This window comes from Oncorhynchus gorbuscha, linkage group LG15 (genome assembly GCF_021184085.1).
Source record: "Oncorhynchus gorbuscha isolate QuinsamMale2020 ecotype Even-year linkage group LG15, OgorEven_v1.0, whole genome shotgun sequence".
In the NCBI taxonomy this organism is placed as follows: domain Eukaryota; kingdom Metazoa; phylum Chordata; class Actinopteri; order Salmoniformes; family Salmonidae; genus Oncorhynchus; species Oncorhynchus gorbuscha.
This window is the reverse complement of record NC_060187.1, coordinates 71,573,234-71,600,601: the sequence shown is the minus strand read 5'-3', so window position 1 is coordinate 71,600,601 and position 27,368 is coordinate 71,573,234. Positions and strand designations below refer to the sequence as shown.

General features: G+C 45.6%; 1 protein-coding gene across 5 annotated transcripts in view; it reads left to right on the top strand.

Annotated features, from left to right (window-relative positions):
* Positions 1-27,368, top strand: part of LOC123997943 (cyclin-dependent kinase 14) — a 241,577-nt gene that overhangs the window by 66,204 nt on the left and 148,005 nt on the right. For all 5 annotated transcript variants that reach the window (XM_046302683.1, XM_046302682.1, XM_046302681.1 and 2 more), the window contains one exon: positions 19,781-19,904. In XM_046302683.1, the coding sequence (XP_046158639.1) occupies positions 19,781-19,904 (124 nt within the window). The remainder of the gene's footprint in view (positions 1-19,780; positions 19,905-27,368) is intronic.

The following is a 27,368-nucleotide window of genomic DNA, read 5'->3' as shown; positions in this document are numbered from 1 at the left end:
CCCTATGTGCTGTGTGGTGCACTACTCTTGACCAGGGTCCCTAAGGGTGCCATTTGAGGCATAATCAGAGACACAGACCCGGACCAATCATTAGAATCAGCAATCAAAATCAAGATGGAGGCAGCATGGCATATTGAACTGTTTGCCAATGTGCCACTCTTCAGTGCTCTTGTATGTCAAGAGCCGGAGACACTCCAGTATGTGTTAACTGTAAAATGGAGGGTATAATAGCTATATTTGAAACCAGTGAGGAGCAGAGTAGATAGACAGTAGATTAACAGAGAAAGTGGCTTGTCCTCCTGTGTGTGTGCGTGCATGAGTGCGTGCGTGAGTGAGTGCGTGCATGGAAGTGTTTAACTATTATTGTGGAGACCAGAAGTCCCCACAAGAATTTGATTTGATTACCTGTTCAGGAGTCTTATGGCTTGGGGGTAAAAACTGTTGAGAAGCCTTTTTGTCCTAGACTTGGCACTCTGGTACCGTGTGTGTGTGTCAATCAGATGACAGATCGGGTTTAAAATTGTTATTTTTCTTTGGTTGAGGTTATTTCAGAAGAAACAGCCTCCGACTGAAGATACATTGGTGGAAGTGTTTGGTTGAGGTTATTGTGAAGAAACCCCAGATTTGATTACCTGTTCAGGAGTCTTATGGCTTGGGGGTAAAAACTGAAGATACATCACTTACATCACTTCTAAGTGTGTGTGTGTGTGTGTGTGTGTGTGTGTGTGTGTGTGTGTGTGTGTGTGTGTGTGTGTGTGTGTGTGTGTGTGTGTGTGTGTGTGTGTGTGTGTGTGTGTGTGTGTGTGTGTGTGTGTGTGTGTGTGTGTGTGTGTGTGTGTCCCTGTTGAATAATCAGAGACATGAAAGCTATTAGAGTGTCTGCTGTCTGATATGGCTGGATAACATTAGCATTAACCTAACAGAAAACACTTAGACCTTCACTAGCTAATGCAATTATCAGTCAGCCTGGCCAGCAGAGAGAAGTGTTTGTGTTGTTTGGAGTGTGTCTTGTTACAGTACTCCTTCTGAGAGCGTAGTACAGAACATGTACCTTTACCCATACACTTGATTGATTATAGTGTTCTCCTTTAGTATTCTACCTATTATTTAATAGAGCTGTCTGTTCTGTATGACATCACCCAAAGCTGCAACAACCTCCCAGTCAGTGATGCTCTTGATGTGATGATATCCAGTCAGCTGAATGGGGTTCTCTTAATGGGAGCCAAATACATTGATGTGAAACTGACACCCCTGACAGTAGGGCTGGGCTTTATGGCAAAAAGATCATATCACGGTATACGGAAAAAAAGGACGGAATGATGGTATTTCATGGTATTTCATGTTTCTGAATAATAAAATCTATTAACTTGCTTTATGTGTAGTGTGACCCTAGAGTGGCAACACAGACATTATAAGTGATTTCAATGGGCATTTCTCCATTCTGATTGGTTTATACTGTTCAATTCAACTTAATTTCCACACTGCCACGTAGGGTTGCACGATATGGGAAAATAACCTAGGCCTTATTTTTCACCAAATGTTGCAATTTGCAATTTGAGTTGCGATTTAGAGCAACATGGGTGAACTATTGGAATCATGGAAATAGAACGATTATTCTAATTCTATAGTTAGAATATAATACTGGGCACTTTGAATACAGTGTTGTTGGACTTGAATGAAAATGGACAATGAATGAAAATGCCAGAGAGGAGTTATTGTGACAGGGTAGGAACCAGAGTGTTGATGAGTGTTTCCTAGGGAACCCTATAATCTTTGGCTACATGTCATATTTTCTCTAAGCTACATCATGTAGCTAACATATTCACACTTCTAGTATTCCTCTTTGATTTAGAACAGTGGTTCCCAAACCTTTTATAATCCCGTACCCCTTCAAACCTTCGTCCAGCTGCGTACCCCCTCTAGCACCAGGGTCAGCGTACTCTCAAATGTTGTTTTTGCCATCATTGTAAGCCTGCCACACACACACACACACTATACAATACATTTATTTATCATAAGAATGAGTGTGAGTTTTTTCATAACACGGCTCGTAGAAAGTGACAAAGAGCTCTTATAGGACCAGGGCACAAATAATCATATAATGATAATCAATACTTTTGCTCTTTATTTGGCCATCTTACATTTGAAACCTTATTTGTTCATCAAACATTGTGAATAACTCACCACAGGTTAATAAAAAGGGTGTGCTTGAAAGGATTCACATAACTCTGCAATGTTGGGTTGTATTGGAGAGCGTCTCAGTCTTAAATCATTTTCCACACACAGTTGATTGTATTTAGTTTTCATGCTAGTGAGGGCCGAGAATACACTCTCACATAGGTACGTGGTTGCAAGAGCCTCTCAGTGGATGCTGCAGTGTACCCAAGTGGCGTTGGGAGCAACTGCTTGCACGCGCATTACCACTCCACTATGTCTCCCTGTCATGGCTTTTGCGCCATCAGTACAGATACCAACACATCTTGACCACCAAAGATCATTTGATGTCAAAAAGCTGTCCAGTACTTTAAAAATATCCTCTCCTGTTGTCCTGGTTTCCTGTGGTTTGCAGAACAGGATGTCTTCCTTAATTGACCCCCCATAAACGTAACTGACATATACCAGAAGCTGTGCCAGGCCCCCCACGTCTGTTGACTCATCCAGCTGTAACGCATAGAATTCACTGGCTTGTAAGCGAAGCAGTAATTATTTCAAAACATCTCCTGCCATGTTACTGATGCGCCGTGAAACATTGTTGTTTGATGAAGGAATTGTCTGTATAGTTTTTCCTCTAGTATTGTCCCAGCCATATATACGGCAGGTAGCCTAGTGGTTAGAGTATTGGGCCAGTAACCGGAAGGTTGGGGAGATCGAATCCCGGAACTGACAAGGTAATAATCTGTTGTTCAGCCCCTGAACAAGGCAGTTAACCCACTGTTCCTAGGCGGTCATTGTAAATAAGAAGTTGTTCTTACCTGAGTTGCCTAGTTAAATAAAATATCTGTGGCAGCATGAAGAAATAAGTCATCCACAATAGTATGGGGCTTGCCTGTCCTAGCTCACCATATAAGACTCTCTTCTATCCCCTGCTTATTCATGGCATCTGTTGCTTTTACACATGTCTTATTACTCGAAAGTCATCTTAATTCTCGCTCAAAAAACTCCTGTGGCTTAATTTTCAAATTGTCATGTTTAGTTTCTAACTGTCTGCGCAAGAGTGAAGGTTTCCCGCAAGAGAGTAACATTTAATGTGATTGGATGTTATTTAAAACTCACCCAAATGTGTAGCCCCTTTGGAAAAATCTAAATGTACTGTTTGAAAATGTCTAGATTTAAAAATAAAATAAAAAAATGTGAACGTGAATCCCATTTTTATTTGCCGTACCCCCGTTTGGGAATATACTCATTTAGAAGATACTGTTGCACAAACAACATTCTGATTTGGTTCTACACCTTATACTGGTATTATGAGGCTGTATAGCTAATTATGTTTGGTAAATACGGTATACCACCCAGCCTTACCTGGCAGGCATTGGTTGACAGTCAAAATCCTATTTAATCAGCATGGAGTACAAGAGGAGCTACCCTCATTGCATTATTCCTCAATGTCAAGTGTAGTATCAATGTCAGGTGGAATATTGATAAATGTGGTTAGTATAATGTAATGGTAATATCACAAAGGCGCATGTCTAAAAACATTCAACAAACTCAACAAAGCACTACTCCAGAGTTCCCTACTCCCTCCCCTCCTCCTCTTTCCCCTCTACTCCCTCCCTTCCCCTCTACTCATCTCCTCTCCTCCTCTTTCCCCTCTACTCCCTCCCCTCCTCCTCTTTCCCCTCTACTCATCTCCTCTCCTCCTCTTTCCCCTCTACTCCCTCCCCTCCTCCTCTTTCCCCTCTACTCCCTCCCCCTCCTCCTCTTTCCCCTCTACTCCCCCCCTCCTCCTCTTTCCCCTCTACTCCCTCCCCTCCTCCTCTTTCCCCTCTACTCCCTCCCCTCCTCCTCTTTCCCCTCTACTCCCTCCCCTCCTCCTCTTTCCCCTCTACTCCCTCCCCCTCCTCCTCTTTCCCCTCTACTCATCTCCCCTCCTCCTCTTTCCCCTCTACTCCCTCCCCTCCTCCTCTTTCCCCTCTACTCCCTCCCCTCCTCCTCTTTCCCCTCTACTCCCTCCCCGCCTCTTCTTTCCCCTCTACTCCCTCCCCTCCTCCTCTTTCCCCTCTACTCCCTCCCCTCCTCCTCTTTCCCCTCTGCTCCCTCCTCCTCCTCCTTTTCCCTCTACTCCCTCCCCTCCTCCTCTTTCCCCTCTGCTCCCTCCCCTCCTCCTCTTTCCCCTCTACTCCCTCCCCTCCTCCTCTTTCCCCTCTACTCATCTCCTCTCCTCCCCTTTCCCCTCTACTCCCTCCCCTCCTCCTCTTTCCCCTCTACTCCCTCCCCTCCTCCTCTTTCCCCTCTACTCATCTCCTCTCCTCCCCTTTCCCCTCTACTCCCTCCCCTCCTCCTCTTTCCCCTCTACTCCCTCCCCTCCTCCTCTTTCCCCTCTACTCCCTCCCCCTCCCCTTTCCCCTCTACTCCCTCCCCTCCTCCTCTTTCCCCTCTACTCATCTCCTCTCCTCCACTTTCCCCTCTACTCCCTCCCTCCTCCTCTTTCCCCTCTACTCATCTCCTCTCCTCCTCTTTCCCCTCTACTCATCTCCTCTCCTCCCCCTCTACTCATCTCCTCTCCTCCCCCTCTTCCCTCCCCTTCTCCTCCCCCTCCCTCCTTCTCCTCTTTCCCCTCTACTCATCTCCCTCCTCCCCCCTCTTCATCTCCCTCTCCTCCCCCTCCTCCCTCCCCCTCCTCTTTCCCCTCTACTCCCTCCCCCGCCTCTTCTTTCCCCTCTACTCCCTCCCCTCCTCCTCTTTCCCCTCTACTCCCTCCCCTCCTCCTCTTTCCCCTCTGCTCCCTCCCTCCTCCTCTTTCCCCTCTACTCCCTCCCCTCCTCCTCTTTCCCCTCTGCTCCCTCCCCTCCTCCTCTTTCCCCTCTACTCCCTCCCCTCCTCCTCTTTCCCCTCTACTCATCTCCTCTCCTCCCCTTTCCCCTCTACTCCCTCCCCTCCTCCTCTTTCCCCTCTACTCCCTCCCCTCCTCCTCTTTCCCCTCTACTCATCTCCTCTCCTCCCCTTTCCCCTCTACTCCCTCCCCTCCTCCTCTTTCCCCTCTACTCCCTCCCCCTCCTCTTTCCCCTCTACTCCCTCCCCTCCTCCTCTTTCCCCTCTACTCATCTCCTCTCCTCCCCTCCTCCTCTTTCCCCTCTACTCATCTCCTCTCATCCCCTTTCCCCTCTACTCCCTCCCCTCCTCCTCTTTCCCCTCTACTCATCTCCTCTCCTCCTCTTTCCCCTCTACTCATCTCCTCTCCTCCCCCCTCTACTCATCTCCCCTCCTCCTCTTTCCCCTCTACTCCCTCCCCTCCTCCTCTTTCCCCTCTACTCCCTCCCCTCCTCCTCTTTCCCCTCTACTCCCTCCCCGCCTCTTCTTTCCCCTCTACTCCCTCCCCTCCTCCTCTTTCCCCTCTACTCCCTCCCCTCCTCCTCTTTCCCCTCTGCTCCCTCCCCTCCTCCTCTTTCCCCTCTACTCCCTCCCCTCCTCCTCTTTCCCCTCTGCTCCCTCCCCTCCTCCTCTTTCCCCTCTACTCCCTCCCCTCCTCCTCTTTCCCCTCTACTCATCTCCTCTCCTCCCCTTTCCCCTCTACTCCCCCCTCCTCCTCTTTCCCCTCTACTCCCTCCCCTCCTCCTCTTTCCCCTCTACTCATCTCCTCTCCTCCCCTTTCCCCTCTACTCCCTCCCCTCCTCCTCTTTCCCCTCTACTCCCTCCCCCTCCTCTTTCCCCTCTACTCCCTCCCCTCCTCCTCTTTCCCCTCTACTCATCTCCTCTCCTCCCCTCCTCCTCTTTCCCCTCTACTCATCTCCTCTCCTCCCCTTTCCCCTCTACTCCCTCCCCTCCTCCTCTTTCCCCTCTACTCATCTCCTCTCCTCCCCTCCTCCTCTTTCCCCTCTACTCATCTCCTCTCCTCCCCTCCTCCTCTTTCCCCTCTACTCATCTCCTCTCCTCCCCTCCTCCTCTTTCCCCTCTACTCATCTCCTCTCCTCCCCTTTCCCCTCTACTCCCTCCCCTCCTCCTCTTTCCCCTCTACTCATCTCCTCTCCTCCCCTCCTCCTCTTTCCCCTCTACTCATCTCCTCTCCTCCCCTCCTCCTCTTTCCCCTCTACTCATCTCCTCTCCTCCCCTCCTCCTCTTTCCCCTCTACTCATCTCCTCTCCTCCCCTCCTCCTCTTTCCCCTCTACTCATCTCCTCTCCTCCCCTCCTCCTCTTTCCCCTCTACTCATCTCCTCTCCTCCCCTCCTCCTCTTTCCCCTCTACTCATCTCCTCTCCTCCCCCTCTACTCACCTCCTCTCTTCCCCCTCTACTCATCTCCTCTCCTCCCCTCCTCCTCTTTCCCCTCTACTCATCTCCTCTCCTCCCCCTCTACTCATCTCCTCTCCTCCCCCTCTACTCACCTCCTCTCCTCCCCCTCTACTCATCTCCTCTCCTCCCCCTCCTCCTCTTTCCCCTCTACTCATTTCCTCTCCTCCCCCTCTACTCATCTCCTCTCCTCCCCCTCTACTCACCTCCTCTCCTCCCCCTCTACTCATCTCCTCTCCTCCCCTCCTCCTCTTTCCCCTCTACTCATCTCCTCTCCTCCCCCTCTACTCATCTCCTCTCCTCCCCCTCTACTCATCTCCTCTCCTCCCCCTCTACTCACCTCCTCTCCTCCCCCTCTACTCATCTCCTCTCCTCCCCTCCTCCTCTTTCCCCTCTACTCATCTCCTCTCCTCCCCCTCTACTCACCTCCTCTCCTCCCCCCTCTACTCATCTCCTCTCCTCCCCTCCTCCTCTTTCCCCTCTACTCATCTCCTCTCCTCCCCCCTCTACTCATCTCCTCTCCTCCCCCTCTACTCATCTCCTCTCCTCCCCCTCTACTCATCTCCTCTCCTTTCCCCTCTACTCATCTCCTCTCCTCCCCCTCTACTCCCTCCCCTCCCTCCTCTTTCCCCTCTACTCCCTCCCCTCCTCCTCTTTCCCCTCTACTCCCTCCTCCTCTTTCCCCTCTACTCATCTCCTCTCCTCCCCCTCTACTCATCTCCTCTCCTCCCCCTCTACTCATCTCCTCTCCTCCCCCTCTACTCATCTCCTCTCCTCCCCCTCTACTCATCTCCTCTCCTCCCCCTCTACTCCCTCCTCCTCTTTCCCCTCTACTCATCTCCTCTCCTCCCCCTCTACTCATCTCCTCTCCTCCCCCTCTACTCATCTCCTCTCCTCCCCCTCTACTCATCTCCTCTCCTCCCCCTCTACTCATCTCCTCTCCTCCCCCTCTACTCATCTCCTCTCCTCCCCCCTCTACTCCCTCCTCCTCTTTCCCCTCTACTCATCTCCTCTCCTCCCCCTCTACTCATCTCCTCTCCTCCCCCTCTACTCATCTCCTCTCCTCCCCCTCTACTCATCTCCTCTCCTCCCCCCTCTACTCATCTCCTCTCCTTCCCCCTCTACTCATCTCCTCTCCTTCCCTCTCTCTATGCCCTGATCATGTGTGCAGATAATGCAGTAATGACATGCTACATTAAGACAGACCGTACTACCCAGATGCTTTCTGGGATAAACTACTACGGGGAACAGGGCGGCAGGGGAACAGTAGCTGGCAGATGGGAGCGTCAGTGTCTTCTCAGCTCATTTAACATACTATCCTACCTCTCCGTCACTCACTGCTGGGCTAAACTCACTCCCCCTGTATATAGTAAAGTGTTGCTTTCAGAGGTTTTCGCAATGACTCCCAAGGTTTCCATTCAATTAAAATACTTCATTAATTATCCCCTCAGGTGCAATGAAGATTTAGAGGTTTGTGTTACGAGATGTTGGCTTTGTCTATGATGTTGAGTTCAACATGACTGTGTGTGATTGGACTCTCATTCACTATTGATAGGGTTTGAATTAATAATGTGAACACAAAATACATCCGTTGGAATAACACATATTTTGGGGATTTGTCTTTGCCCCAAATCAGTCAGTATGCATTTGAATTAAGCAATGATAAAACAAGCTCACAAAAGAGACTAAATAAAATAAAATAATTAGCAATTGGCAACATGTTTGGCAACAACGTGTTTTTGTGTGCACATATTCCATATGAATAAGAAATGTGTATAACCCGTTATATGCTGTTAGTATGATGCATGGTCTCATCCTGTAGTAAATGAATGGGAATATCAGACAATAGAGCCCAGCCTGGAGTCTAGCAGATTACAGAGAATATCTGGACTCAGATGATGAAATCCACTGTTTTACTGGCCACACGTATACTCTAAACTTTATTGCTAATATCTTTTCATTAAGTCAAACACTGTTAACCTTTCCATTTGAACACTGGTGTAAAAGTTAAAGCAGAGGTGTATTAAACAGACATAACATTCAACAGATATACCAAAAGGCTATTATAACAGTTACAAGTTGAGGTGCCGTGTACAGGTTGTAGCCCACACCAGTGGTGTAAAGTACTTAAGTAAAAGTACTTTCAAGTACTACTTAAGTCATTTTTTGGGTGTATCTGTACTTTACTTTACTATTTATATATTTTTTGACAACTTTGACTTTTACTCCACTACATCCCTAAATAACACAATGTACTTTTTACTCCAGACATTTTCCCTGACACCCAAAAGTACTCGTTACATTTTGAATGCTCAGCAGGACAGGAAAATGGTCCAATTTGCACATTTATCAAGAGAACATCACTGGTCATCCCTACTGCCTATGTCTGAGTATTGGAGTGTGCCCCTGGCTATCCGTAAATAAATAAAAAACAAGAAAATTGTGCCGTCTGGTTTGCTAAATATAAGGAATGTGAAATGATTTCTACTTGTACATTTACTTTTGATACTTAGGTATATTTTAGCAATTACATTTACTTTTGATACTTAGTGTATATTTAAAACTCAAATCTTTGACTCAAGTAATATTTTACTGGGTGACTTTCACTTTTATTTGAGTCATTTTCTATTAAGATATCTTTACTTTTACTCAAGTATGACAATTAGGTACTTTTTCCACCACACACACACACACACACACACACACACACACACACACACACACACACACACACACACACACACACACACACACACACACACACACACACACACACACACACACACACACACACACACACACACACACACACACACACACACACACACACACACACAGAGAGGCTAGGGTTGGCAGACAAGTCAGGGAGTAAACTTAACCCTTTACACTTGTGGAAATTGGGCCCAAATGTAAATGTTTCCAACGGAATAACTATAAAAAGCATATGCATGACCATGGTAGCAATTGAAAGAGAACATTTTGGAGAATATGAAGAAATGTGCGGTCATGACAGTTAACCTGACACGACTGAATCCAAAAACCAAAAACTACACATGTGGTTGCTTCAGTACCTCAATGGCAAAGTAAGAGAGCTCAAATAACCACCTTATAATTGTCTCTTTCCTTCAGTCAAAACTGCATGGAAATGACTTTGGAATTGTGCACAGTTTGGAGAGGTGTGTGGCCACTTGGAGACACCAGTTTGACCTCTCACTCAAACCCTTGCAAACATTACACTGTTGATTTTATGCGCATTTTTCACAGCAATTGTCAATAACGAAATCTGAAAATACTCTGCAATAACATAATATGCATAATCATTGACATTTTGGAGTAGATGCAAGCTAAGAAAAAACGATTGCAAGGGTTTGAGTGAGAGGTCAAACTGGTATCTCCAAGTCGCCACACACCTCTCCAAACTGTGCACAGTTCCTAAGTCATTTCCATGCAGTTTTGACTCAAGGAAAGAAGCAATTATAAGGTGGTTATTTGAGCTCTCTTACTTTGCCATTGAGGAACTGAAGCAACCACATGTGTAGTTTTTGGTTTGGAACACAGCCTTGCATCCCCACTATCACACAATTACTGTTGTTGTTTGCACGATCCAGAAACATTCCATTATAAATCACAATCTGGGTCAGGTGGGTATCATTTTATAGATAGACATCAAAGACATCAAAACTATGACATAACACACATGGAATCATGGAATCATGTAGTAAACAGAAAAGTGTTAAACAAATCTAAATATATTTTATAATTGAGATTCTTCAAAGTAGCCTCCCTTTGCCTTGATGACAGCTTTGCACACTCTTGGCATTCTCTCAACCAGCTTCATGAGATAGTCTGTGAGATCAAGTGCTGTGATGAAACTGGCTCTCATGAGGACCGCCACAGGAAATGAAGACCCAGAGTTACCTCTGCTGCAGTGGATAAGTTCATTAGAGTTACTATCCTCAGAAATTGCAGCCCCTAATAAATGCTTCACACAGTTCAAGTAACAGACACATCACAACATCAACTGTTCAGAGGAGACTGCGTGAATCAGGATGAATTCCTGGTAAAATTACTGCAAAGAAACCACTACTAAAGGACACCAATAATAAGAGAAGACTTGCTTGGGCCAAGAAGCACGAGCAAGGGACATTAGACCAGTGGAAATCTGTCCTTTGGTCTGATGAGTCCAAATTGGAGATTTTTGGTTCCAACCGCCGTGTCTTCGTGAGACGCGACAACTGGACAACACACCTCCAGGCTGTGTAAGGGCTATTTGACCTAGAATGAGAGTGATTGGGTGCTGCAATAGATGACCTGGCCTCCACAATCATCCGACCTCAACCCAATTGAGATGATATGGGATGAGTTGGACCGCAGATTGAAGGAAAAGCATCCAACAAGTGCTCATCATATGTGGGAACTCCTTCAAGCATTCCAGGTGAAGCTGGTTGAGAGAATGCCAAAAATGTGCAAAGCTGTCATCAAGGCAACGGGTGGCTACTTTTAAGAATCTAAAATCTAAAATATATTTTGATTTGTTGAACAATTTGTTGGTTACTATATGATTCTACGTGTGTTATTCCATAGTTTTATTGTCTTCACTATTATTCTACGATGTAGAAAATAGTAAAAACCCTTGAGCCTAAACTTTTGACTGGTACTATACTGTTTGTTGATACTGTACATGACATGAGTTTTCAAATATGGAAATGTGAAGTGCACATTTGGACTCACGGGTGTGTGGTTTGCTTGTATGACATCAAAGCGATATTTATTCTAACACTGTCTCATCTTTCAGAACACATCCACTCCTCTTGATTTACAGCATTTCCCTCCCTCACTCAGACAACAACATATATGCAAAAGTAGCCCAATTAGCAGGAGGGATGTGGGCATCTTCTTGTCACTTGCGGTGCTCAAGTCAAAGCCCATACAGTCAAAGCCCATACAGTTAAAGTCCATACAGTCAAAGCCCATACAGTCAAAGCCCATACAGTTAAAGCCCATACAGTCAAAGCCCATATAGTTAAAGCCCATACAGTCAAAGCCCATACAGTTAAAGTCCATACAGTCAAAGCCCATACAGTCAAAGCCCATACAGTTAAAGCCCATACAGTCAAAGCCCATACAGTTAAAGTCCATACAGTCAAAGCCCACACAGTCAAAGCCCATACAGTCAAAGCCCATACAGTTAAAGCCCATACAGTTAAAGCCCATACAGTTAAAGCCCATACAGTTAAAGCCCATACAGTCAAAGCCCATACAGTTAAAGTCCAAACAGTCAAAGCCCATACAGTCAAAGCCCATACAGTCAAAGCCCATACAGTTAAAGCCCATACAGTTAAAGCCCGTACAGTTAAAGCCCATACAGTCAAAGCCCATACAGTTAAAGCCCATACAGTTAAAGCCCATACAGTCAAAGCCCATACAGTTAAAGTCCATACAGTCAAAGCCCATACAGTCAAAGCCCATACAGTCAAAGCCCATACAGTTAAAGCCCATACAGTTAAAGCCCATACATTCAAAGCCCATACAGTCAAAGCCCATACAGTCAAAGCCCATACAGTCAAAGCCCATACAGTTAATGCCCATACAGTCAAAGCCCATACAGTCAAAGCCCATACAGTCAAAGCCCATACAGTCAAAGCCCATACAGTTAACAACACTGTCATCTCAGATTTTCAAAATATGCTTTTGAACCATAGCTAAACAAGCATTTGTGTAAGAGTATTGATAGCTAGCATAGCATTAAGCCTAGCATTCAGCATGCAACATTTTCACAAAAACAAGAAAAGCATTCAAATAAAATAATTTACCTTTGAAGACCTTTAGATGTTTTCAATGAGGAGACTCTCAGTTAGATAGCAAATGTTCAGTTTTTCCAAAAATATTATTTGTGTAGGAGAAATCGCTCCGTTTTGTTCATCACGTTTGGGTAAGAAAAAATCCCGAAAATTAAGTCATTACAATGCAAACTTTTTTCCAAATTAACTCCATAATATCAACAGAAACATGGCAAACGTTGTTTAGAATCAATCCTCAAGGTGTTTTTAACATATCTATCGATGATAAATCATTCGTGGCAGTTGACTTTCTCCTCTGAAGAAAATGGAAACGCGCATGGAGCTGGAGATTACGCAATAATTTTGACGGAGGACACCGGGCGGACACCGGGCGGACACCTGGTAAATGTAGTCTCTTATGGTCAATCTTCCAATGATATGCCTACAAATACGTCACAATGCTGCAGACACCTTGGGGAAACGACAGAAAGTGCAGGCTCATTCCTGGCGCATTCACAGCCATATAAGGAGACATTGGAACACAGCGCATTCAAAATCTGGACCATTTCCTGTATGCAATTTAATCTTGGTTTCGCCTGTAGCATTAGTTTTGGGGCACTCACAGATAATATCTTTGCAGTTCTGGAAACGTCAGAGTTGTTTCTTTCCAAAGCTGTCAATTACATGCATAGTCGAGCATCTTTTCGTGACAAAATATCTTGTTTAAAACGGGAACGTTTATTATCCAAAAATTAAAAGAGCGCCCCCTATCTCGAAGAAGTTAAAGCCCATTCAGTCAAGGCCCATTCAGTCAAGGCCCATTCAGTCAAAGCCCATACAGTCAAAGCCCATACAGTTAAAGGCCATTCAGTCAAAGCCCATTCAGTCAAAGCCCATACAGTCAAAGCCCATTCAGCGCTGTGAAGCGGAGAGCCTGATCTCTGAAGTCCCACGTACAGGATAACACACACACACACACACACACACACACACACACACACACACACACACACACACACACACACACACACACACACACACACACACACACACACACACACACACACACACACACACACACACACACACACACACACACACACACACACACACACACACGTTCACAAACTCACACTGCAATTAGTACACAGCACAACTAATGATTCATTATGTTCCTGACACCCCGGCCCACTATACCCTCATAAGAAAAGGGTTGTCGCTTTCTATCTGTTCATGATTAGTGTGTAAAAATCCCTCTCTCCTAATTCTTCTCACATTTTCATAATTATGTATCATCTGTGTGGTGGAAGTCCCTAGAGGGGAGTGGAGGTGGGGTGACACTATTGATATTCTAGGGAGCGGGCGGCTGGCTGCTATTGACTTTCCAGCAAGACAGCTTAAACTCTCTACCCCCTCACCTCCCCTCCCTCCTCTGTTTCATCCTACTCTCACCGCCGCCCGTGTTCTCTCCTCTCTTTCTCTCTACCTTATTTTCTTTATTTTCATTCCTCTGCCCTTCTAGACCACTCCCTCTCTCTGTCTGGTTCTCCCTCTCTCTGTCTGGTTCTCCCTCTCTCTGTCTGGTTCTCCCTCTCTCTGTCTGGTTCTCTCTGTCTCTGTCTGGTTCTCTCTGTCTGGTTCTCCCTCTCTCTGTGTCTGGTTCTCTCTGTCTCTGTCTGGTTCTCTCTGTCTCTGTCTGGTTCTCTCTGTCTCTGTCTGGTTCTCCCTCTCTGTCTGGTTCTCTCTGTCTAGTTCTCCCTCTCTGTGTCTGGTTCTCTCTGTCTAGTTCTCCCTCTCTGTGTCTGGTTCTCTCTGTCTAGTTCTCCCTCTCTGTGTCTGGTTCTCTCTGTCTGGTTCTCCCTCTCTGTCTGGTTCTCTCTGTCTGGTTCTCCCTCTCTGTCTGGTTCTCTCTGTCTAGTTCTCCCTGTCTGTGTCTGGTTCTCTCTGTCTAGTTCTCCCTCTCTGTGTCTGGTTCTCTCTGTCTGGTTCTCCCTCTCTGTCTGGTTCTCTCTGTCTAGTTCTCCCTCTCTGTGGCTGGTTCTCTCTGTCTAGTTCTCCCTCTCTGTGTCTGGTTCTCTCTGTCTAGTTCTCCCTCTCTCTGTCTGGTTCTCTCTGTCTAGTTCTCCCTCTCTCTGTCTGGTTCTCTCTCTGTCTAGTTCTCCCTCTCTGTCTGGTTCTCTCTGTCTAGTTCTCCCTCTCTCTGTCTGGTTCTCTCTGTCTAGTTCTCCCTCTCTCTGTCTGGTTCTCTCTGTCTAGTTCTCCCTCTCTCTGTCTGGTTCTCTCTGTCTAGTTCTCCCTCTCTGTGTCTGGTTCTCTCTGTCTAGTTCTCCCTCTCTGTGTGTCTGTGTTCTCTCTGTCTAGTTCTCCCTCTCTCTGTCTGGTTCTCTCTGTCTAGTTCTCCCTCTCTCTGTCTGGTTCTCTCTGTCTAGTTCTCCCTCTCTCTGTCTGGTTCTCTCTGTCTAGTTCTCCCTCTCTCTGTCTGGTTCTCTCTGTCTAGTTCTCCCTCTCTCTGTCTGGTTCTCTCTGTCTAGTTCTCCCTCTCTCTGTCTGGTTCTCTCTGTCTAGTTCTCCCTCTCTCTGTCTGGTTCTCTCTGTCTAGTTCTCCCTCTCTCTGTCTGGTTCTCTCTGTCTAGTTCTCCCTCTCTCTGTCTGGTTCTCTCTGTCTAGTTCTCCCTCTCTCTGTCTGGTTCTCTCTGTCTAGTTCTCCCTCTCTGTCTGGTTCTCTCTGTCTAGTTCTCCCTCTCTGTGTCTGGTTCTCTCTGTCTAGTTCTCCCTCTCTGTGTCTGGTTCTCTCTGTCTAGTTCTCCCTCTCTGTGTCTGGTTCTCTCTGTCTCTGTCTGGTTCTCTCTGTCTAGTTCTCCCTCTCTGTCTGGTTCTCTCTGTCTAGTTCTCCCTCTCTGTGTCTGGTTCTCTCTGTCTAGTTCTCCCTCTCTCTGGCTGGTTCTCTCTGTCTAGTTCTCCCTCTCTCTGTCTGGTTTTCCTCTCTGTGTCTGGTTCTCTCTGTCTAGTTCTCCCTCTCTGTGTCTGGTTCTCTCTGTCTAGTTCTCCCTCTCTGTGTCTGGTTCTCTCTGTCTAGTTCTCCCTCTCTGTGTCTGGTTCTCTCTGTCTAGTTCTCCCTCTCTGTGTCTGGTTCTCTCTGTCTAGTTCTCCCTCTCTGTGTCTGGTTCTCTCTGTCTAGTTCTCCCTCTCTGTGTCTGGTTCTCTCTGTCTAGTTCTCCCTCTCTGTCTGGTTCTCTCTGTCTAGTTCTCCCTCTCTGTGTCTGGTTCTCTCTGTCTAGTTCTCCCTCTCTGTGTCTGGTTCTCTCTGTCTAGTTCTCCCTCTCTGTGTCTGGTTCTCTCTGTCTAGTTCTCCCTCTCTGTGTCTGGTTCTCTCTGTCTAGTTCTCCCTCTCTCTGTCTGGTTCTCTCTGTCTAGTTCTCCCTCTCTGTCTGGTTCTCTCTGTCTAGTTCTCCCTCTCTGTGTCTGGTTCTCTCTGTCTAGTTCTCCCTCTCTGTGTCTGGTTCTCTCTGTCTAGTTCTCCCTCTCTCTGTCTGGTTCTCTCTGTCTAGTTCTCCCTCTCTGTGTCTGGTTCTCTCTGTCTAGTTCTCCCTCTCTGTGTCTGGTTCTCTCTGTCTAGTTCTCCCTAGTTCTCTCTGTCTGGTTCTCTCTGTCTAGTTCTCCCTCTCTGTGTCTGGTTCTCTCTGTCTAGTTCTCCCTCTCTGTGTCTGGTTCTCTCTGTCTAGTTCTCCCTCTCTGTGTCTGGTTCTCTCTGTCTAGTTCTCCCTCTCTGTGTCTGGTTCTCTCTCTGTCTAGTTCTCCCTCTCTGTGTCTGGTTCTCTCTGTCTAGTTCTCCCTCTCTGTCTGGTTCTCTCTGTCTAGTTCTCCCTCTCTGTGTCTGGTTCTCTCTGTCTAGTTCTCCCTCTCTGTGTCTGGTTCTCTCTGTCTAGTTCTCCCTCTCTGTGTCTGGTTCTCTCTGTCTAGTTCTCCCTCTCTGTGTCTGGTTCTCTCTGTCTAGTTCTCCCTCTCTCTGTCTGGTTCTCTCTGTCTAGTTCTCCCTCTCTGTCTGGTTCTCTCTGTCTAGTTCTCCCTCTCTGGTGTCTGGTTCTCTCTGTCTAGTTCTCCCTCTCTGTGTCTGGTTCTCTCTGTTCTAGTTCTCCCTCTCTGTGTCTGGTTCTCTCTGTCTAGTTCTCCCTCCTCTCTGTGTCTGGTTCTGGTTCTCTGTCTAGTTCTCCCTCTGTCTGTTCTCTCTGTCTGGTTCTGGTTCTCTGTCTAGTTCTCCCTCTCTGTGTCTGGTTCTCTCTGTCTAGTTCTCCCTCTCTGTGTCTGGTTCTCTCTGTCTAGTTCTCCCTCTCTGTGTCTGGTTCTCTCTGTCTAGTTCTCCCTCTCTGTGTCTGGTTCTCTCTGTCTAGTTCTCCCTCTCTGTGTCTGGTTCTCTCTGTCTAGTTCTCCCTCTCTGTGTCTGGTTCTCTCTGTCTAGTTCTCCCTCTCTGTGTCTGGTTCTCTCTGTCTAGTTCTCCCTCTCTGTGTCTGGTTCTCTCTGTCTAGTTCTCCCTCTCTGTGTCTGGTTCTCTCTGTCTAGTTCTCCCTCTCTGTCTGGTTCTCTCTGTCTAGTTCTCCCTCTCTGTGTCTGGTTCTCTCTGTCTAGTTCTCCCTCTCTGTGTCTGGTTCTCTCTGTCTAGTTCTCCCTCTCTGTGTCTGGTTCTCTCTGTCTAGTTCTCCCTCTCTGTGTCTGGTTCTCTCTGTCTAGTTCTCCCTCTGTCTGTCTGGTTCTCCTCTGTCTAGTTCTCCCTCTCTGTCTGGTTCTCTCTGTCTAGTTCTCCCTCTCTGTGTCTGGTTCTCTCTGTCTAGTTCTCCCTCTCTGTGTCTGGTTCTCTCTGTCTAGTTCTCCCTCTCTGTGTCTGGTTCTCTCTGTCTAGTTCTCCCTCTCTGTGTCTGGTTCTCTCTGTCTAGTTCTCCCTCTCTGTGTCTGGTTCTCTCTGTCTAGTTCTCCCTCTCTGTGTCTGGTTCTCTCTGTCTAGTTCTCCCTCTCTGTGTCTGGTTCTCTCTGTCTAGTTCTCCCTCTCTGTGTCTGGTTCTCTCTGTCTAGTTCTCCCTCTCTGTGTCTGGTTCTCTCTGTCTAGTTCTCCCTCTCTGTGTCTGGTTCTCTCTGTCTAGTTTTCCCTCTCTGTCTGGTTCTCTCTGTCTAGTTCTCCCTCTCTCCGTCTGGTTCTCTGTCTAGTTCTCCCTCTCTGTGTCTGGTTCTCTCTGTCTAGTTCTCCCTCTCTGTGTCTGGTTCTCTCTGTCTAGTTCTCCCTCTCTGTGTCTGGTTCTCTCTGTCTAGTTCTCCCTCTCTGTGTCTGGTTCTCTCTGTCTCTGTCTCACCACCTCTCATTCTCTCTCTCTATGTACATTTCCTTTCTTTACACTCTCTTTCTCACTCAGACTAACTTCCTCTTCTTATCTCTCTCTCAATAACTCTAGTGATGCATTTAGCATTTTAAGCCAGATGGGACCAGTCATCTAGCAGATGTCATGTCTGTCACGTGGCCAAATGTCCTGCTAGTATAGTGACCGTGTTGGGCTAGTGAGTGTGACTACAGTCTAGGGCTACACATGGAATAGAGATTTCAACCTTTTACATACATGTAAAGACGTACGCTATGAATTTGCATGCAAAAGCACTCATCTCAGCCCAGCTCTCAGCTAAACTCCAATCAAACATCATTGGAAGTTCACGTGAAATTTAATCAAAAACTGTTTGTCAGTAAGCTGTTATTGTTGCCAAGCCTATCTTTGCCCTTGTACTTTACTTTCTACCATATAATATGCTAATTTGACAGAATTCTCAGTTTTCCTGTTGTCGACAATAAGAGTTATTTTTAAGCAGCGTTTTGATGTTTCGTTTGCAGAGAGAAGGGAGTGAATAAATGAGTAACCTTTTGATTGCCTAGCCCACTTAATGAGGCAGGGCCTTTTGATTGCCTAGCCCACTTAATGAGGCAGGGCCTTTTGATTGCCTAGCCCACTTAATGAGGCAGGGCCTTTTGATTGCCTAGCCCACTTAATGAGGCAGGGCCTTTTGATTGCCTAGCCCACTTAATGAGGCAGGGCCTTTGATTGCCTAGCCCACTTAATGAGGCAGGGCCTTTTGATTGCCTAGCCCACTTAATGAGGCAGGGCCTTTTGATTGCCTAGCCCACTTAATGAGGCAGGGCCTTTTGATTGCCTAGCCCACTTAATGAGGCAGGGCCTTTTGATTGCCTAGCCCACTTAATGAGGCAGGGCCTTTTGATTGCCTAGCCCACTTAATGAGGCAGGGCCTTTTGATTGCCTAGCCCACTTAATGAGGCAGGGCCTTTTGACGAGTGTGTTTTGATATACATGAGTAAACACACATTTCTCATGCTAATTTCCAACGTTGTGCGTTGTTTCGCATATCGCCCGCCTGCCGAGTTGAGGAATGCCAAACTGTTGACCTGGTGACTCCAGATGCCAGACAGGACTGATCCCTGATTGGACTCCACGGATTTCGCTCTGCCTAATTGGCCGAGACCCTGCTAGTGCTGCTGGGAAGAGAGAAATTGCAATGAAAGATTGGAATGTTGGAATGGAGGATCAGCAATTGCACAGATTCAGAATTCATTATTGGTTGATTGATGCAAAGTGAACAAAACCACAGGATCTGAAAGAGCCATAGACATTGATGTTGTTTTCAGGTGCTGTGTCAGAGAAGAAATAGTAAATATGAGGACATTTATTGACAGTTTATTTTGTGTTGATTCTTATTTTCTCTCCTATTTCCCATTGTTACAATATGAATGTAACTGAAAACCACTTTGTGGGTGGTTGAAGTCAGAATATTATATTTTTATGACATATTCATAAATAGAACAGACGGTTTTTTAAATGTATTTAATTTATATTGTGTATTTATTGATCTCCTCTCAAGCCTTCGGATGAACAAGTCACTATTTGTTATTGATGTGTGAGATCAGATGGTCATTGTGAGGGCATCTATTTGATCACTGGTCAATAGTCCAAGCCGAGGAAAAGATGGGAGGGGAGTTCTGGGTTGATTGGCTAGTATTGACGTTGGGGAGTGGAGTGAGGGTGTGTGCGAGTGTGTGTGCGTGCAAGCGTTAAAGAGTTAATGATGTGGTGCGAATGAGTTGTGGAAGTTAATATACCAGGGCTGGTGTTGTGTTGAGGCTGAATGAAGACATTAACACCTCCTACTGATGGGTTGCTGTTATGACTCGTCTAGGTGCCGGATAGCCTTTCTCTGATACGTATGAGTCCAAACAATGCTATGAATCAGCCAGAGAGATGGAGAAGAAGAGAGATGTAGATACTCGATGGACAAATAGCAGGATACAAAATAAAAACGTTACAAAGAAATATTGCTATTGACAGCATAGTGGATGACTTGGAAATCCATTGGAGACACATGATATACATTGTTTGAATGATTCATGATTAGCCTACTCTAATTACATTTATCATGAATCTAATGAACTCATGAATTGAATGATTGAATCATTCATAGATATTACATCTAATGATGAATGATTATCGGTGGATCTCCTCTATGTCTATCAGTTGTTCCTGTACCAGTTGCTGAGAGGTCTGTCCTACATCCACCAGAGGTATATCCTGCACCGCGACCTCAAGCCTCAGAACCTGCTCATCTCTGACACTGGAGAACTCAAACTGGCCGACTTCGGTAGGTGGCTTTGCTTTGTCTGACTAGCACTCTTTTGTATTTATGTGCTTCTCTCTGTCTCTGTCTCTTTATGTCTCTGTTCCTCTCGCACTCTCTCTGTCTCTCTGTCTCTCTCGCTCTCTCTCTTCTCGCTCTCTTCTCTCTCTCTCACACTCTCTTTCTTTCTTTCTCTCTCTCTCTCACACACTCTTTGTCTCTTTCTCTCTCTCTCTCTCTCTCTCTCTCTCTCTCTCTCTCTCTCTCTCTCTCTCTCTCTCTCTCGCTCTCTCTCTCTCTCTCTCACACTCTCTTTGTCTCTTTCTTTCTCTCTCTCTCTCACACTCTCTGTCTCTTTCTTTCTTTCTCTCTCTCACACTCTCTTTGTCTCTTTCTTTCTCTCTCTCTCTCTCTCTCTCTCTCTCTCTCTCTCTCTCTCTCTCTCTCTCTCTCTCTCTCTCTCTCTCTCTCTCTCTCTCTCTCTCTCTCTCTCTCTCTCTCTCTCTCTCTCTCTCTCTCTCTCTGTTTTGCTTGCTCTCTCGCTCTCTCTGTCTCTCATGTGTGTGTGTGTGTGTGTGTGTGTGTGTGTTAGACCTCTCCTGAAGCGGTAGCACCATATGGCCAGTCTCCGTTCATGGTGCCCAGCTCTGTAAATACTACCCACGCGGTTTGACTGGTTTCCAGAGGGGATCGGCTCAGACTGGCACCACAGACCAGACAAAGACTGCCTCACAGGAAATCATCCCTCTATCTCCAAATCCCTCCATTCACCCTTCCATCCATCCCTCTATCTCCAAATCCCTCCATTCACCCTTCCATCCATCCCTCTATCGCCAAATCCCTCCATCCCTCTAGCCACCCAGGCAGAGGAGACACCTTCATCAATAATGTAAACCCCCCTCATTGTAGAGTAGACATATTACTGGAAGGCAATGAGAAAATAATGGACAACATGCTAAATGAGAAAGAATGGAAATCCCATGGAATTACTGCTGTGGATTCACACACACATAGATACGGTCAGCCTAGCCTAGGGGATCTCAGTGACATATGTGTTCTGAAAGGAGACGACGAGGGTAATGGGAAATAGGAAGGGGGATAGAAGGGAGGGGAGAGAAGGTAGTGGGAAATGGGGATAAAGGGGAGGAATGAGGGGCTTGGAGAGCATCAAGGAGAGAGGAGAGAGGGGAGGAAAAGGCTGACTTCCTGTCAGCTTCAGTGTCATGGGTTCTGTGTCCCTGCTGGTTGATTTGTTTCTGGACCTGATCCAGAATCATCCTCAGCTCTTTGTGTGTTTCTCTGTCCTAATGATTAGCACAAACAAAGGCAAACAAGTGAAGGTTATGAAAAGCTTAGATGGTTAGACTGAAGGATAGAACAAACTGAAGTAGTGTGTGTTTGTGTGTGTGTTTTTACGATGGTGCCAAGGTGACCGTAATCACCTATCTACACACATACACAGTGCGAATGAGAGAGACAGGATCTGTTCTATGACAGCTGCTGTTGTCATAATGGTGATGGAGTCTTGGAGCATATGGCTATATTTTTGCCTCTCTCGCACGCACGCACGCACGCACGCACGCACGCACGCACGCACGCACACACACACACACACACACACACACACACACACACACACACACACACACACACACACACACTGTACTTCCAGGACACTTAATTCTCTGCACGTGCAAGTGTATGTTACTGTTTAGTGTGTGTATTGGTTTATAGCCTACAATAGACATTTGCGTTTTCATGCTTGACTATCATCGAAGAAGAGAGTCGTGACTAAGACATTGTTTCTTTGTGTGAGACTGAATTGCAAATGTGTGTGTGTGTGTGTTCATCTGTACGTGTGTGCTCCCGTACATAAGTGTGTGTGTGTCTACAATCTCTCAACGGGGTGTCTCTCGTGTGGCGTGGATCATTCCCAGTCATTCAGATGTGGATATCTCAGTGTGTGTACTATGAGAGTCCTCCCTTCTCTCTCCTCAGAGCGCTGTCTCTCCTCTCTAATCCTGCTCCAGTCAATGGGCCCGCAGCCAACTCCATCTCTGCTAATTGTATCCATTGTATGGCAGCAGAAATGGAAAGTCGAGCTCTCCTGTCTCTCTCTATTTCTCTGATTGTCTTTGTTCTCTGCCCTGCTGTGTGTAGGAGCCTCACAAAGACCATTTCCTCCACAATCACACTTTATTATGTCTGGCTGTATGGAGGCCTCACCTTGAAACAGACGCAGGCTACTGTGGGAGGTATTATAAGACTATCAACATGTTCTATGCTGAGCTTGTAGTGAAACAAAACAAACAAATGTCCCCTAGGTACCCTGAAAACAATGCTGCAAATTACAATCATCTTGCAAATACCTATCCAGCCACTGGTTTAACAATCAACCAATAGATACAGTACATTGCAGTGATGATGTCACTAGTTCTATACTGTATCCACATTGAATACACTGTATAACCTCCCGCCCTCCCTTGTCAGATAGTGTGTGTGTGTGTGTGTGTGTGTGTGTGTGTGTGTGTGTGTGTGTGTGTGTGTGTGTGTGTGTGTGTGTGTGTGTGTGTGTGTGTGTGTGTGTGTGTGTGTGTGTGTGTGTGTGTGTGTGTGTGTGTGTGTGTGTGTGTGTGTGTGTGTGTGTGTGTGTGTGTGCATGCAGTCATGGCCAAAAGTTTTGAGAATGCCATGCAAATGAACTGAATCCCCCCAAAACATTTCTACTGCATTTCAGCCCTGACACAAAAGGACCAGCTGACATCAAGTCAGTGATTCTCTCGTTAACACAGGTGTGAGTGTTGACGAGGACAAGGCTGGAGGTCACTCTGTCATGCTGATTGAGTCCTTCTGTAGCTCAGTTGGTAGAGCATGGCGCTTGTAACGCCAGGGTAGTGGGTTCGATCCCCGGGACCACCCATACGTAGAATGTATGCACACATGACTGTAAGTCGCTTTGGATAAAAGCGTCTGCTAAATGGCATATATTATTATTATTATTATTATTATTATATATTATTATTATATTATTATTATTATTATTATTATTATTATTGGAAGCTTCAAAAGGAGGGTGGTGCATTGGAATCATTTTTCTTCCTCTGTCAACCATGGTTACCTGGAAGGAAACATGTGCCGTCATCATTGCTTTGCACAAAAAGGGCTTCACAGGCAAGTATATTGCTGCCAGTAAGATTGCACCTAAATCAACCATTTATCGGATTATCAAGAACTTCAAGGAGAGCGGTTCAATTGTTGTGAAGAAGGCTTCAGGGTGCCCAAGAAAGACCAGCAAGCGCCAGGATCGTCTCCTAAAGTTGATTCAGCTGCGGGATCGGGGCACTACCAGTACAGAGCTTGCTCAGGAATGGCAGCAGGCAGGTGAGTGCATTTGCACGCACAGTGAGGCAAAGACTTTTGGAGGATGGCCTGGTGTCAAGAAGGGCAGCAAAAAAGCCACTTCTCTCCAGGAAAAACATCAGGGACAGACTGATATTCTGCAAAAGGTACAGGGACTGCTGAGGACTGGGGTAAAGTCATTTCCTCTGATGAATCCCCTTTCCGATTGTTTGGGGCATCAGGAAAAAAGCTTGTCCGGAGATACAAGTGAGCGCTATGCCTTTTCCAGCATGATGGAGCACCTTGCCATAAGGCAAAAGTGATAACTAAGTGGCTCGGAGAACAAAACATTGATATTTTGTATCCATAGCCACGAAACTCCCCAGACCTTAATCCCATTTAGAATTTGTGGTCAATCCTCAAGAGGCGGGTGGACGAACAAAGACCTACAATTCTGACAAACTCCAAGCATTGATTATGCAAGAATGGTCTGACATCAGTCAGGATGTGGCCCAAAAGTTAATTGACAGCATGCCAGGGCAGATTGTAGAGGTCTTGAAAAAGAAGGGTCAACACTGCAAATATTGACTCTTTACATCAACTTCATGTATTTGTCAATAAAAGTTTTTGACACTTATGAAATGCTTGTAATTATACTTCAGTATTCCGTAGTAACATCTGACAAAAATATATAATGACACTGAAGCAGCAAACTTTGTGAAAATTAATATTTGTGTCATTCTCAAAACTTTTGGCCACGACTGTACAGTTGAAGTCAGAAGTTTACATACACCTTAGCCAAATACATTTAAACTCAGTTATTCATAACTCCTGACATTTAATCCTAGTAAAAATTCCCTGTCTTAGGTCAGTTAGGATCACCACTTTATTTTAACAATGTGAAATGTCAGAATAATAGTAGAGAGAATGATTTATTTCAGCTTTTTATTCTTTCACATTCCCAGTGGGTCAGATGTTTACATACACTCAATTAGTATTTGGCAGCATTGCCTTTAAATTGTTTAACTTGGGTCAAATGTTTCGGGTAGACTTTCACAAGCTTCTCACAATGATTTGGGTGAATTTTGGCCCATTCCTTCTGACAGAGCTGGTGTAACTGAGTCAGGTTTGTAGGCCTCCTTGCTCGCACACGCTTTTTCAGTTTGCCCACAAATGTTCTATATGATTGAGGTCAGGGCTTTGTGATGGCCATACTTGTGGAGGTCTACAAAAACAAATTTGAGGTCTTGATTTATTTTGATTTTCCCATGATGTCAAGCAAAGAGGCGCTGAGTTTGAAGGTAGGCCTTGAAATACATCCACAGGTACACCTCCAATTGACTCAAATGATGTCAAACAGTCTATCAGAAGCTTCTAAAGCCATGACATCATTTTCTGGAATTTTCCAAGCTGTTTAAAGGCACAGTCAATTTAGTGTATGTAAACCTCTGACCCACCGGAATTGTGATACAGTGAATGTAGTGAAGTGAAACAATCTGTCTGTCAACAATTGTTGGAAAAATGACTTGTGTCATGTACAAAGTAGATGTCCTAACTGACTTGCCAAAACTATGCTGTGTTAACAAGAAATGTGTTGAGTGGTTGAAAAATGAGTTTTAATGACTCCAGCCTAAGTGTATGTAAACTTCCCACTTCAACTGTATACAGGGAAAGACCTGACTGGGATGTGTGCTGTTTGCTGCCTATCTCATTAGGGATCACTTAGTGTGGTGAAATGGGCTCTGATAAACATACAGAGAGACAGGCTATGATAGACATACAGAGAGACAGGCTATAATAGACATACAGAGAGACAGGCTATAATAGACATATAGAGAGACAGGCTGTGATAGACATATAGAGAGACAGGCTGTGATAGACATATAGAGAGACAGACTATGATAGACATATAGAGAGACAGGCTGTGATAGACATACAGAGAGACAGGCTATGATAGACATACAGAGAGACAGGCTATAATAGACATACAGAGAGACAGGCTATAATAGACATATAGAGAGACAGGCTGTGATAGACATACAGAGAGACAGGCTATGATAGACATAGAAGGAGACACGCTGTGATAGACATATAGAGAGACAGACTATGATAGACATACAGAGAGACAGGCTATAATAGACATACAGAGAGACAGGCTATAATAGACATATAGAGAGACAGGCTGTGATAGACATATAGAGAGACAGGCTGTGATAGACATATAGAGAGACAGGCTGTGATAGACATATAGAGAGACAGGCTGTGATAGACATATAGAGAGACAGGCTGTGATAGACATACAGAGAGACAGACTATGATAGACATACAGAGAGACAGGCTGTGATAGACATACAGAGAGACAGGCTGTGATAGACATATAGAGAGACAGGCTGTGATAGACATATAGAGAGACAGACTATGATAGACATACAGAGAGACAGGCTATAATAGACATACAGAGAGACAGGCTATAATAGACAAATAGAGAGACAGGCTGTGATAGACATACAGAGAGACAGGCTATGATAGACATATAGAGAGACAGGCTGTGATAGACATATAGAGAGACAGACTATGATAGACATACAGAGAGACAGGCTGTGATAGACATACAGAGAGACAGGCTGTGATAGACATATAGAGAGACAGGCTGTGATAGACATACAGAGAGACAGGCTATGATAGACATATAGAGAGACAGGCTATGATAGACATACAGAGAGACAGGCTGTGATAGACATATAGAGAGACAGGCTGTGATAGACATACAGAGAGACAGGCTGTGATAGACAGACAGAGAGACAGGCTGTGATAGACATACAGAGAGACAGGCTATAATAGACATATAGAGAGACAGGCTATGATAGACATACAGAGAGACAGGCTATGATAGACATATAGAGAGACAGGCTATAATAGACATACAGAGAGACAGGCTATGATAGACATACAGAGAGACATGCTGTGATAGACATACAGAGAGACAGGCTGTGATAGACATATAGAGAGACAGGCTATGATAGACATACAGAGAGACAGGCTGTAATAGACATACAGAGAGACAGGCTGTGATAGACAGACAGAGAGACAGGCTGTGATAGACATACAGAGAGACAGGCTGTGATAGACATACAGAGAGACAGGCTGTGATAGACATACAGAGAGACAGGCTGTGATAGACATACAGAGAGACAGGCTATGATAGACATACAAAGAGACAGGCTATGATAGACATACAGAGAGACAGGCTGTGATAGACATACAGAGAGACAGGCTATGACAGAGACAGGCTACAGAGAGAGAGAGGCTGTGATAGACATACAGAGAGACAGGCTAGATAGACATATAGAGAGACAGGCTATGATAGACATACAGAGAGACAGGCTGTGATAGACATACAGAGAGACAGGCTATAGACATACAGAGAGACAGGCTGTGATAGACAGACAGAGAGACAGGCTATGATAGACATATAGAGAGACAGGCTATAATAGACATATAGAGAGACAGGCTATGATAGACATACAGAGAGACAGGCTATGATAGACATATAGAGAGACAGGCTATAATAGACATACAGAGAGACAGGCTATGATAGACATACAGAGAGACATGCTGTGATAGACATACAGAGAGACAGGCTGTGATAGACATATAGAGAGACAGGCTATGATAGACATACAGAGAGACAGGCTGTAATAGACATACAGAGAGACAGGCTGTGATAGACAGACAGAGAGACAGGCTGTGATAGACATACAGAGAGACAGGCTGTGATAGACATACAGAGAGACAGGCTGTGATAGACATACAGAGAGACAGGCTGTGATAGACATACAGAGAGACAGGCTATGATAGACATACAAAGAGACAGGCTATGATAGACATACAGAGAGACAGGCTGTGATAGACATACAGAGAGACAGGCTATGATAGACATACAGAGAGACAGGCTGTGATAGACAGACAGAGAGACAGGCTGTGATAGACAGAAAGAGAGACAGGCTGTGATAGACATACAGAGAGACAGGCTGTGATAGACATACAGAGAGACAGGCTATGATAGACATACAGAGAGACCGGCTATGATAGACAGACAGAGAGACAGGCTGTGATAGACAGACAGAGAGACAGGCTGTGATAGACATA